This window comes from Triticum aestivum, chromosome 7A (genome assembly GCF_018294505.1).
Source record: "Triticum aestivum cultivar Chinese Spring chromosome 7A, IWGSC CS RefSeq v2.1, whole genome shotgun sequence".
Lineage (NCBI taxonomy): Eukaryota > Viridiplantae > Streptophyta > Magnoliopsida > Poales > Poaceae > Triticum > Triticum aestivum.
In genome coordinates this window covers 6,975,851-6,989,088 of record NC_057812.1, presented here as the reverse complement: position 1 = coordinate 6,989,088, position 13,238 = coordinate 6,975,851, and the positions used below count along the sequence as shown (strand labels likewise).

Sequence of the window (13,238 nt, the reverse complement as noted above, 5' to 3'; positions counted from 1 at the left end):
ATGAAGGGACATCAAGTGTTTAATCCCATTCACCAAGGAGGCAAATATAGACCTGTCCGTGTCTTTGTCCTTAACCATATTCACCGCCACTACGGAATCCATTTCCACACAAATTGGCAGCTCCAATCGCTGGATAGCAAGAGAAATACCCTCCATGCAAGCACATAGTTCGGCCTCAAGTGTATCTCGGCAGGAGAAGAGCACCCTGCGAGAAGAGAAATATTTTTTCCAAGACAATCACGCAGAACCATGCTAAGTCTTAGTCGACTAAGACTTAGCCACAACCTTTTATGAACACAACGCTCTTCTCCTCCACCCATTGCAGCGACTTAGTCGAGTCGCGTGGGGACATGCAGAACACGGAAGAAGAGCCAGTGGACGACGCAGTGGTCGACCATGACCCACTCGGGATCGCGACGGCGAGGAGCGGTTGGGGCGACGAGGTGGTCGCCAATGCCAAACATGCCGACGATGGTGAAGAAGAAGCGCCGCCACTGGCCGTAGTTGCCGGCGTGCAGGTCCAGGGTGATGGGGACGTGATGACGAATATCGATCGTCTGCAGCACCGAGGATGGAAATGCGCCAGGGGCCAGCGAAGGCGGGGCAACGACCGGAGCCGCGGCCGCAGCGTCAGCGAGGGCAGTGTGGAGAACGCCGGCGGTGTGCGGCGCATCATCGTCAGAGGAGTGGGGAGAGGTGAGGGGATTGGTGTCCATGGCAGCGGAAGAGGGAGGGTGGTTGGGCGCGAAGGGATTGGCTTCTTCGGCGTCTGATACCATGTTGACGAGAGAGAGAAGGAAGAGGATCGAACACAGCGATCGCATTGCATCAGTAGGACACTTATACAGAGGGGAACAGCGGGCGTGGGCGCACGATGGTGATCGTGGCCAGGCCGCGTTCGAGAGGAGGCGATCGTGTGCGCTTTGACTAACAAAACTGCACCCACGTCTGCTACTACTACCCTACGGTACAAGTGCGTATAATACATGAGGTTCAACATTTTCCACCTGCTTCCTCGCCCCTGAGCGTCACCAAGTCCACCATCACCTTTTCCTGCACCTCCAAATCCAGATCTGGTACTAAATGATAGTCCTCTGGGAGTCTCTCTTGATCTTACGATATCTGGACACAACAAGAGGACTCAATTCTCAAGTGGACACGACAGCAAGACAATTAAGCAAACACCTCTCAGGCAGCATGGCTAAGAACAGAGCATACAAACACCAGTGATTTCGAGCTCCCCTTTCAGTGGGGTTTGCCATGTCCAGTAGCTACTCACCTCGTCAAGACTCTGGGTATCCAAAGAAGGGATTAGCCATTGCCGGCGCAGCACCGTCATTTTCCCACGATATCGCCCATAACCCGCTGTCTAGAACACAGATCGCAGAACATTGTGCGCACATCGACCACAGGCACATTGGCCCTGCTCTATAAAATCAGATCAGCAGCCCCGTTACACACTTTATATTACAGATAAGCATTACAGGAAAGAAATAAGCAGACAACGGGAATCATTCCTCCATCACAAAAAATCCCCAAAGTGTGCCAAATTCCCATGAATCTCTTCCCCTAATCCACAGGGCTTAACAGTTAACAATGTTCCCCTGTATAGATTACTAGCTTAGGATTTTATTTTTCTTTGTCGGTCATTTAAGCCTTTGGTTTGACGGTCCTTCCTGCAATAGTCTTTTTTTTTGCAGGCAGCTTCCTGCAATAGTCAATCCACATTTTTTGCACAGGTGGTACTTTGTTTTCTCCTATAACTTTGCAGAAAAATACTTCTCTACACTCAAAGTTAGAGCATCTCCAACAGCTGCGCTAAACAAGCGTCGCGCCGTAAATTTGGCCATTTTAGCGCACGCGCAACTGGTAGAGTGGCTTCAGCGGGCGCCCAATAACCGCGCACGCGGCATATGGAGTTGGGCGCGCGGTCCGAATCGCCAACTCGCACTGTGTATTTGGGACGCCCGCTTCCGCGCGCGGCACACACGAGCGCTCACGCCGCACTCTCTCCTCCTCGCCACCTTCGCCCCGCGCGCGCCGGCGCCGGCGAACTGGACCCGATGAACGCACGCGCCGGCACCCCGCTCACCCCATCCTACAGCCGCGCCCCCTCCACCGGCGCCGCCGCCGCCGCAAACCCTAGCGCAGGGAGCGTTGGCCTCGCCTCCGCCAGAGCTCCTCCGAGCATCGGCCTCACGCGGGGAGCGTTGGCCCCGCCTCCGCCGAAGCTCCGCCGAAAAGAAGAAGAGGAAAGTGGATGATGAGCTCAAAAATGCTATGGAAGCTATTGTGAAGGCAAGAAAAGAAGCCAACGAGGTGAGGAAAATGGCCAGGAACCAAGATGCCGCGGCCGAGGAGAGGAGGTTGGCGGCCGAGGAGAGGAGGTTGGCGGCCGAGGAGAGGAGGGTGGCGGCCGAGGAGAGGAAGGTGAGCAATGAGGAGTGAACTAGATTGTTGGAATGGGAGAAGCACTTGTTCTTCTTGGACACATCTATCCCTAATGAGGCGCAAAAGGAGTATGTCAATCTTGCCCGTGAAGAAGTCTTGATCCAAAAAAGAGCCATGATTCGAGCAATGGGTGGCGGTGGCCTTGGCGCAATGGGTGGCGGTGGCCTTGGTGCCATGGGAGGCATGGGTGGCTTCGGAGGTACCGTGGGCGGCTTAGGTGCCATGGGTGGCTTTGGAGCTACCATGGAAACCATGGGAGGCATGGGTGGCTTTGGAGCACCCCCCGGCGCCATGGCCGCCATGGGAGGCATGAGTTTTGCTTCTCTCATGGGAGGCATGGGTGCACCTCCGGCCACCATGGGTGGAATCTCTTCCGGTGTGCCTCACACACCTTCCCATGAAGATGCCGTTGAAGATCTTGCCAACACCGTCCGAGCTTCACGTGATGCGGTGCGCGACAATGATGATGAGGAGGAGGAAGAATCATCTTCGGAGGAGGAAGAATCGTCTTCCGAAGATGAGGACGAGGACGAGGACGAGGCTTGATGTGTCTTTCGTTTGTGTCATGAACTTGGTTTGCATTTTGAACTTGGTTGGATGAACTTGTGGGCATGATTTTGAACTTGTGGGCATGAACTTTTATTCATCAACTTGTTTCTGTGAAATTTATATGCCATGTTCATTGCATTTTGATTGTTTGGAATCCATTTTGTGTCCAAAATGCAATATATGGCAATGCCCCAGCGAGTCACGTGCGCTGCTGGAGCGGCGCGCGCGCCTGCATTTTAGCGCGGCTATTGGAGCCAGCGCTGCCGGCCGCGCAAAACCAGGTGAAGGACGCGCGGCAAAGTAGTTTTTAGCGCGCGGCGCGTTGGGTGGCTGTTGGAGATGCTCTTAATGCCAACCAGCATACTATGTATGGCACATGAACTTGTCAAAACATATGGATTGCCCTAGCACTCTACTGGTTCTTAAGATGGCCATGTCCTTGCTTTGACAGCTGAAACTAACATGAGAATCACCAACACCGCTTGTGCAGAAAAATATTATCTCTGCTGTCCCCTTTTGGGAGTGCCTTAGATGAAGGCATTGAGTACGTACTTCAAGGGCTGATGTGCATGTTCTCCTTGTAATACCTAGGCACCATGAATCTACAGAATTTGAATATTTGTGCACATTAATTGAAGCCAACAAACTCGTGTGTTGATGCAAGCAATCCCGTTTGGCTACGATGCGTCGATACGTGGGCAATATTGAGGCCGTGTGAAAAATATGGCGGTCACCGCGGCTAAGAGGAACAACCAGTGTTTGGAGTGAGTGGACAATGAAAATGTCCTCAAAGCAACCTGTTACGATCCTACAAGCCTGATGAGCCGAACACCACAAATACTCAGCAATACTAGCTTTGATTCAAACGATCCACCCGGATGCCTATACAGAAGAGGGAAAAGCTATACATAGTTGCATACCGGACATGAACACACTTACAGTTGTGTTGAGTATTTGTGCCAATTCAGCTTTCGTTCCTCTTCAGCTTCAGTTTTACTTTCCTCTTCAGATTCAGTTTTACGTTCCACTTCCACAAATTAAGCTTTCTGCACGCTTGGCCAGGGCCTGATCTTGACGTTTCTCCCAATGGCGTTCTAGTCAGCTTGTTTGCCTCCTACATCCAGAATGGAACTGTTAAATCAGGTACACACACACACATACACACCTTATGTTTCTTAGGTATGTTTACTAAATGAGACAGTCCACGAGCTTCATTCTAAAACATTGAACGGTGTTATTTTTAAAACAGACACTCAAAAGTTTATGACAAGGTGAATTGGTCTTGGTCGGAAAAAAAAGTCTATGACAAGGTGAATTGGTCTTTTCTCCAACAGTCCCTCAGAATGAAGGTTCAATTCCTGGTGTTTGTTATTTAGTATGTGAAAAATAATCGGTGTGCATTTAGCGGTCCCTACTAGTATTGATGATATGATCGGCAACTGGCTTTTATGGTAGGAAAGCAATCGCGGGATAAATTCTTAGTGGGTGCAACTCCAATATACGGTCTCTATTATCATTCAGAAATTATATTATACTAGCAAAAGGGCCCGTGCGTTGCAACGGGAGAAAAAATAAGTCATAATCTTCAATAACTATGACAACATTTTGTTCACATCTCATCGCATGATTTTGAAAATTTATTCACAAATGCAAGAAAATGTACCATTTTTAAACTTATTTACAGATTGAAGCAATGTTCACATTTTTGAAAAAAAAATTATGGTTGTAAAAAAACTTGGTAATTCAAAGAATTATTCTAAATTTGAAGAATTTTTTTAAATCATACTATAATATTCCGATCTATCCCGGCAGTTAATTATTGAAAATTCACACAGGTATATAGTCATAAAGACTCAGAAACATTACTGTTTAACTACGTACCTTCGATCATTGGTGAACATTTTTACAAATTTGGGAACATTTCCTTTTGAATTGGAGAACAATTTTAGAATAGACGAACTTTCTTTTCTAAATTGGTGGATATTTTTTAAAATTCACAAACATTTTTTGAAATGCATGAACATTTTATGAATCAAGAAACTCTTTAGCAATTCATGAACTGTTTTTAATTTTTAGGACATTTTTAAAATTCATGCACATTTTTGAATTAGCAAACATTTTGCTCAATTTTATTAAAAAACTTTAATACACAGACTTTTCAAAATCATTGGTTTTTTTATTTTCCGAACATTTTTTTTCAAAATTGCGATTTTTTTAATATGCTAACATTTTTAAAAAAATTCTGAGCATTTTTTTAATTCACTAATATTTCATGCTTTCTTGAAAATTTTATTTCAAAGTTCTCAGTTTTTAAAAATTTCAGAAGTTTTTAAAGTCCAAAATTATTTAAATTAGAAAAAAATCGGAAAAGAAAACAAAATTTAAAAAACAGGCCACCTGCACACAAGTCGTATTTGCAACTTACGGGTGGCATTGGTGGGTAATTCTTATCAACTTCGAGGGTAATTTGATGACGGACGACCAGAAGCAATGCGTGCTTTATATTGCAAAATTAATTATATAGGTAGAGAGGTAGAGATTTGCTAATAAAAATGTTTCTAATTCAGTGCAAGTAATTTACATGGCTTCCTCCTTGTTCCGGCTGTGCCACCTGCTGTGGGCTGGAAAATGTAGCTTGGGAAATCTGGGAGAGAACGTGTTTAGAATTTCAGGTTAGGGCAGGGAACATATGAATTAAAGTAGGACGATGAAAGGCATTAGGCCAGTCATGAGGAAAAAGAGATGATCCACGGGAGCAGAGAATATGTACCTGGCTGATGGGTGAACCTTTAGCAATACCAATCTTACTTAGTTCATTAACAATCTGTGCTATTGTAGGCCTTCGCATTCTGTCATCCTCCACACATTTTAACACTATTTCGATGCATGTCCTCACTTCTTCAGATACATGGGGCGATATTGTTGTCTGCACCTTCATTCACCAGTTTTCACATACCCGGTTAATTGAAACATAATGCCAAAAAAGGCTAGTTATGATGAAAACCAGATTGATCCACAGGAGAAAAGGATATATACCTGACCTACTGGTGAACTCTTAGCAATACCAATGTTACTTAATTCATTAACAATCTGGGCTATCTTAGGCCTTTGATTTCTGTCATGCTCCACACATTTTAATGCTATTTCAATGCATGTCCTCACTTCTTCAGATACATGGGACGACATTGTTGCCTGCTGCCTCACTCGCCATTTTTCAAGCACCTACATAATTGAAACATAATGCCAAAAAAGCATGCAGGAACAACGGGGGGAGGGGGTTAAGGCACAATAAAATACTTGTGAAAAAATGTTTTCTGTAATACTGGATCCTTGTCCTTACATGATCAATAAAATCTTTCGGATGGGTGTCTTGACAATTGAAGTAGCCCTCCTTTCCTGCCATTACTTGTATGATTATGACCCCGAGACTAAATACATCAAACTTCGGACTGATTATTTGTCCGTTGATGTATTCTGGCGGCATGTATCCACTGCATTTCATCGAATACAATTATTTTTCTGAAAGTTTGAGAAAAGATGTCAATTAATTATTCTGGATTATTAACTTACAATGTTCCTTTAAGATCTCGGGATGCTGTGATATAGGTTTGCGCTGAATCAAAGAGTCTTGACAAGCCAAAATCACCAATTTTTGCCACCATATCCTTATCCAACAAAATATTTGCTGGTTTTAAGTCCAGATGGTAAATGGGATTAACGGAATTATGAAGGTAATGTAAACCCTCACATATTCCTTTTATTATTTTGTAACATTTGTCCCAATCAAGTTTGCAGGATTCAGCTGTATAAGTAAATAAAAAAGTATGTTAGTATTTATAAAGTATATTTTCTCTACACAATAGTCGACCGTACCGCCCGATTTCCCTCCTAGATGCTGCAAAAAGAAAAGTTCCATTATCTCCCCCAACCCTAACATCTATCTCCTTTCTTGGTTTTTTTTCGCGGGAACTATCTCCTTTCTTGTTGGTTGCTATTCAACACCTAGCCGAAGCATGAATCATGTGTATGGATCCAAGGGTGAGTAAATAGACCATGTTTCCCCCCTTATGTAGTTGATCATGCTGTAGGAAATTCAAATATTCCCTCTGTAAACAAATGTAAGAGAGGCTTCCACCTTGCATGTATAATTTAGTGCAAGTAGAGCAGAATCATACCTGAAAGTTGATCGTCAAGGCTTCCACCTTGCATGTATTCGAAACAAATTGCTCTTTCTAGCACACTAGCAGATACATGTTTTCCTTCGTACTCAACAAATATTTGTGATGTATGGTGGCAGTAGCCAACTAACCGTACGATATTTTCATGTTCGACCCTCATTAGATTAATAACCTCATTCTTAAATTGCTTGTCAGTAATGAACAACATTTGACGATGATGAAGTTTCTTAACAGCAATCTCTTCTCCATTGTCTAGCACCCCCTGTTGAAATTTTCTGTTTTTATCACACATTGTTCTTGTAGTTAACAGTAGTTTCATGTGAAATTCAGAAGATGAAGTACTTACTCCATTTTTATATACAAGGCCACAAACTCATATTACAGGTACCAAGGTAAAAGTTAATGCCTTGCTTTGTAAACCAACTTTTCTTTTCATTTATTGGGATCATTAATACATCGCATGCATGCAAGGACGGGATAGCAAGCAGAGTGGAATGTCATTATGACTGCAAGCATGCAATTATTAAACAGGTTACTAGTACAAGGAGATATCATGAACTATTGTCTCGATTATTGTTGGTGGCCTTATATAGATGCAAAGTGTATTTTCCATAGTGGCCTTGTATAAGTAAAAATGGAGGGAGTAATACCATACCTTATAAATATCTCCATATCCACCACTGCCAACTTTGTTCTGGTCAGAAAAGTCATTTGTAATACGTTCTAAGAACTCAAATGCAAACTCCCTTGTCCTATATAGTTCACCTATAGATGAGCACTCAACAATATCAATCTTGTTCAGTCTTTGTATGATCTGCTTTATAGTAGGCCTCTTCACTTGACTGGACTCCACACATTTTAGAGCTATTTCGATGCATGTTCTAACTTCACATGAAGTATCCTTCGATATTGTGCCCTGCATCCTATTTACCCATAATCCATATACCTGCAGAATTGAAACAATTCCTTAGCATGCATGCCTAGATGTAATGCACAACCTAATATTTGTAAAAGAATGTTACGTTTCATAAAATAGAGTATTTTCATACATGTTCAATAAATTCTTTGGGAGGAATATCTGCATATTTGGTGTAGCTCTCCTTTCCTGCCATTATTTGCAAGATTATAATGCCCAGACTGAATACATCAAATTTTGGTGTGATTTGCCGTTTGCTGATGTATTCTGGTGGCATGTATACACTGAATAGTACAAAAAGATTTTATTTTAGCTTCATACAAGAATCCGATTACTTCTCATGTTTATTAACGTACCTTGTTCGCGCAACTTCTGATGTATTGAAGGTTTCCGTTGTATCAAAGAGTCTAGAGAAGCCAAAACCTCCAATTTTGGGCATCATGTAGTTATCCAGAAAAATCTTTGTAGGTTTTAATTCCAGATGGTAAATAGGATACTCAACTCCTTTGTGAAGGTAATGTAAACCCTCACATATCCCTCTAATTATTTTGTAACATGTGTGCCAAGCAAGTGCACATGGTTCATCTATAGAAGTAAAAAACATTTATTACCAAAAAGTAAAGTTTAGGGATCATTGTTCTTCCATGCAAAAATAATAGTGCAAGTAAGTAGAACATAATCATACTAGAAAGATGGTTGTCAAGGCTTCCTCCTTGCAAGTATTCAGAGCATAAAGATCTTTCTTCCACTATAGCTGAAACATGTTTTCCATTGTGCTCAACAAGAACTTGTGCTGTATGATGGCAGTAACCAAGTAATAGTATGGTATTTTGATGTCGGGCCCTCACAACATTATGAAACTCATTTATGAATTCCTCGTTGTCAATTCCCGGCATGAGATGAAGCTTCTTCACAGCAATGCATACCCCATTGTCCTGCACTCCCTGTTAAAATATACTATGTATTAAGTCACCATTGCTAACTGTTCCGGAGCTGTTGCAGCCTTTATAAGCTTTTCTATGTGTGGGACACAGTAGTAGTAAGTGGCGAAGCCAGCCAGAAGAATCTGTGGGGTCAGTGTTACTTTTAAGGATTATTTTCTTCATAGTGTACAGTAATCGTGGAGTAAATTTATAGAAATGTTAACGCCCACAAGTGTGGGCGTTGACCATCTCGATCACACGCATCCATCACCGTCCAGTACTATATGCACGAATTTTGACACAATCTGGCTGATTTTCTGTGCCACGTAGGACAAGGCGTGTGTGTGGTGTGTGACATAGTTCGCCCGCACATCCGTTTTACCACACGAAGGGGCCGGTGTGTGGGCGTTTAGCAGTTCACCCACATACCAGTTTTCAGTCACGCACAAGGGCTGGTGTGTGGGCATTTGCCATCTCGTCCACACGCCCGTCTCCTCTCCCACACGTAAGCTGCTAGTTGCCATGTGTTTTTGCAGCGCACATGGCAACTGCCTCTAGTGTGCTTTATAAGCAGGTGACAACTCTCTTTTTTTACCCGAGTTGCCATGTGTTTTTGCAGGGTACACGGCAACTGCCTAGTGTGCACGTAAGCAGATGGCAACTGTCTTTTACCGAGTTGCCATGTGTTTTTGCATGGTACATGGCAACTGCCCCAACGTGCACGTACATGGCAACTGCCCTAATGTGCACGTAAGCAGATGGCAACTCTTCCTTTTACGTGGCAACTGCCCTAGCATGCTTGTGAGCACATGGCAACTCTCTCAACTGCCTAGTGTTAGTATGTGGCAACTCCTAAAGTTATGAAATCATGGCAACTACATTAGATCAGACCATACATGGCAACTGCAGTTGAGCAACCATGGCAACTGCAGTTGTCCGACATGGCAACCGTAGTTCAGCGACATGGCAACTGCAGATAAACGAACATGGACGAGGGTCTGGACCATGGCAACTGCGGGCGCGCGGTAGGCGTCACGCGTCACGTGCGGGACCAGAAGGGTACGAGGCCTGACATACGAGCGTGTGGGCGTTATCAACTTCGCCCACACGCACGCGTGTGAGAGGGTTCAAGAGGGGAAAAAAATATGTGTGGGCATTAGTTGTTTTGCCCACACGTAGGTGTGTGGGCTGGTTGCTGTCCATGCCACACGAGGCGTGTGGCACAACTACCCGATACACCACACATGTGGCAGTTATCGGGACCCTAAATTTAGGCTGTTTTGACCAAAAGCTGTGGGGTCAGTTGACCACACAGCTTGTACATGGAATCCCCACCAACAGAGCATATGGGTGTCTCTGCTGAGAACTTTAATCACAAAGATGGTATTGCAGAAATTGGATCTTGTGTTATCAGCTACTCCCACTGGTCATTTATTTTGGAATGAAGGGAGTACATACTAATGAAATTTGGAGCGATTATGCACTTCCGGGATAAATCATACTTGGTACCTTGTAGACTACTCCATGCCGACCACGGCGAATGATGCGCTCCTCGGAGAAATTGTCTGTGATGCTGTTCAAGAACCCGACTGGCCACTCATACCGAGGAGCCTCCACCTCCTTCTTCTTCTTCTCCTCCGCCTCCTTCTTCTTCTCGTCCTCATCCTTCTTCTTCTTCTCCTCATACTCGGCGGGCCCGACCAAGATGATCTCAGCAATCCCAAACAACCTTCGCAGCTCACCCACGACGTGCACGGGGTCGACGACGCCGATGACGGTGATCGTCCCGAGCCGCAAGTCCACAGTAATCGCGTCGATACCTGAGGCTCATCGTCGACGTTCGCGTCACAAACGAACTCGCGAGCAAGACTCGAAATTGAGAGAGAAAACTGAAGGGAAGTGGTAGTACTAGTACCATAGAGAGTGGAAACGGCTTTGATCACCTTCCGCTGCTGCCTGAGGTCGGTCAGCACCGTCTTGATCACCATCCTCCGCTGCGATCCACATAGAAAGAACAAAACGAGATGAGCAACAAATTAACCGATCGATAGTCTGCAAACCAGTGTTGCTACGGATCAGCAAGATTGCTCAGCTAAACTCACCCTCATGGCGGCAAATCAAGCTAAGCCCACGGCCAATCAAGCTACTGAAAAATCGACGTTGGCCGAATCGACGGACACCCAAATCCAAATGGTGCTCGAGTGGACAGAGTAGAGTACTGCAAGTAGTCGATTATTGGCGACGGAAATATGTTGCCGTCCCCTCACCAGGAAGAATAATGGTGCAGCAATGGGGAGCAGGGAGGAGAGATGCCATGTTTGTCTTCGCTCCCACCTACCGCACTCCCACACCGCGACCACCACCGTAATTGTTAAAATAAACTTAGCCGCAGCTCATAGCTAATTGGTTAGTTAGCTAGTATTTTTCAGTTTGCTCGACCTGCTCTCAACAGTAGCTGCACTCCACATGGACTGTGCTGGCGTCTTGTTCCGTGCCCCCACCACGCAGCCCACTTCCTGGCCGCTAGCCAAGGGCGGGTGGATCCACATGTCTCGTTCTTCGCATGCTACCCCAACCCCAAAGGAAACTTCCATTTAATTTTGTTGTATTTTCCAATCTTTTTTTTGCGGGAAAGGAAAATTCATTCATCAAGTAATGTAGTTACAATCAGCGGCAATGATGCTCGCAATCTCATCAGGGGGGTTTCGCATCCAACAAGCAGTTCGCTGTTAATATTCATCCCATTTGCGCGAGAGTGTGGCTAGTAGCAGAGTTCATGTTACGCTTGATCTTAACTAGTTGAATCCTCCTTTCTTGAGACAGCAACAATCTAATCTCCATTATTCTGTGGCTATGCGCTGAGCGATCATGTTCTGTAGAAGAAATCAAATGCATAGCCTCTGCACAGTCGGTCTCCACTATGAGGTCTACCTCAGTCCAGCTAAGGGCCAATATAATACCTTCATGGATTGCCGCCACTTTTGCTTCCAGCGCATCAGCGCAGTTCACAAGTCCTCTAATAGCAGCGAGCATCACAGCCCCATTATGATCCCGAAGAAGCATGCCTGCCCCTGCTGTACCGTCAGTGGCCATGAACGACCCATCCACATTGAGCTTTGCCCAGCCGACTACCGGTGCCTGCCACCGTTCCACAGGCAACGTAGGCTTCATCTTGCAGGCAGGTTCACCAAGATAATCGACAACAAATTTTTACCTTTGATGTCATCAGCCTCGGGGTGCTGTTGCAGCATCAGAAGCGAGGTTAAATCGCTTGCAACAAACCTATGTGAGACCTCAATCGGGATTGCCTGCTTGTGGTGAGTTATTTCATCATGCACATGCCACGCCCTCCACATGGTCATCAGAACCATTGTACGTTGAATTTCAGTTAACTTCTTCAAGAGGCGAAAAATCCACTGCGGCTCCCTGTCCTAAAGGTCATCACTGTTTGGGATGTCCCAAACCTCCCTCATGGCGTTCCATAGGCCTGCAGCATGTGAGCAGCTAATTAGCTCATGATGAGCATCCTCCACATCACTCCCACATATAGTACAGGCCTTGAGCATCCTCCACATCACTCCCACATATAGTACAGGCCTGAACCTTCTGCATGTGCTTGGACTTCATTGTTGCTTCAGTGGCCAGAGCTTTGTATGCAGCTTTCCACGCAAAGATGCGCACTTTGGGTGGCACTGGGCTCTTCCATATGAGATCCCAGGCTGGTCGTCGGCCATCCGGACGAGAGCTAGTCGCTCCTGGATCATTAGGCTGGTTGTAATGGGGAGTATCATATACTAGTATCATGCATATGATACTAGTGTATGATACTACCTCCCTAATGCATAATATCATATATTAGTATTATGTAGTACTCTATTTATTGCCATGCATGACACAAAGTAGCATAGCATTTAATATGATACAGTATCATGATATGATACTACACCCTCTCTTTCTTCATTTAATGCTATGACACCTCATCAAAATTGCCTAGTTGGCATGCATGATACTAGCTATGATACTACCATTACGACCAGCCTTAGCAGTCATTTTTTCCTGTAAACTAAGAAAGTAAGCAGTTTTGACCGAGAACAGCCCCCGTTTATCTGGAAACCAAGCCATGACGTCAGATTCCAGCCGCCGAGAAGGCTTAATTTTCAATACTCATCAATGTCGGCTTGATAAAAATGTTGTTGTAACAACCCCATATTCCAAGAGCCA

The 13,238-nt window shown here is 44.9% G+C and overlaps 1 protein-coding gene across 4 annotated transcripts; it reads right to left on the bottom strand.

The window, feature by feature from the left end:
- Window positions 1-902: 902 nt before the first annotated feature.
- Window positions 903-11,291, bottom strand: LOC123150157 (non-receptor tyrosine-protein kinase TYK2). 4 transcript variants are annotated; one of them, XR_006474987.1, is made up of 16 exons: window positions 11,120-11,291; window positions 10,933-11,011; window positions 10,527-10,837; window positions 8,780-9,038; window positions 8,451-8,679; window positions 8,228-8,378; window positions 7,834-8,124; window positions 7,176-7,440; window positions 6,571-6,802; window positions 6,341-6,491; window positions 6,037-6,222; window positions 5,771-5,926; window positions 5,582-5,644; window positions 3,940-4,114; window positions 1,280-1,428; window positions 903-1,122 (listed from the first exon to the last, which is right to left on the bottom strand). XR_006474987.1 is itself a non-coding variant. In XM_044569969.1 (14 exons), exons 1-14 carry the CDS (start codon window positions 11,123-11,125, stop codon window positions 3,965-3,967), a joined length of 2,535 nt encoding a protein of 844 aa, XP_044425904.1. In that variant the 5' UTR covers window positions 11,126-11,290; the 3' UTR covers window positions 3,839-3,964. The 4 variants fall into 4 exon arrangements, 1 of the variants encoding a protein (XP_044425904.1); XR_006474985.1 differs by having other exon boundaries at window positions 906-1,122; window positions 5,771-5,932; window positions 11,120-11,290; XR_006474986.1 differs by having other exon boundaries at window positions 906-1,122; window positions 1,280-1,423; window positions 5,771-5,932; window positions 11,120-11,290.
- Window positions 11,292-13,238: the final 1,947 nt, after the last annotated feature.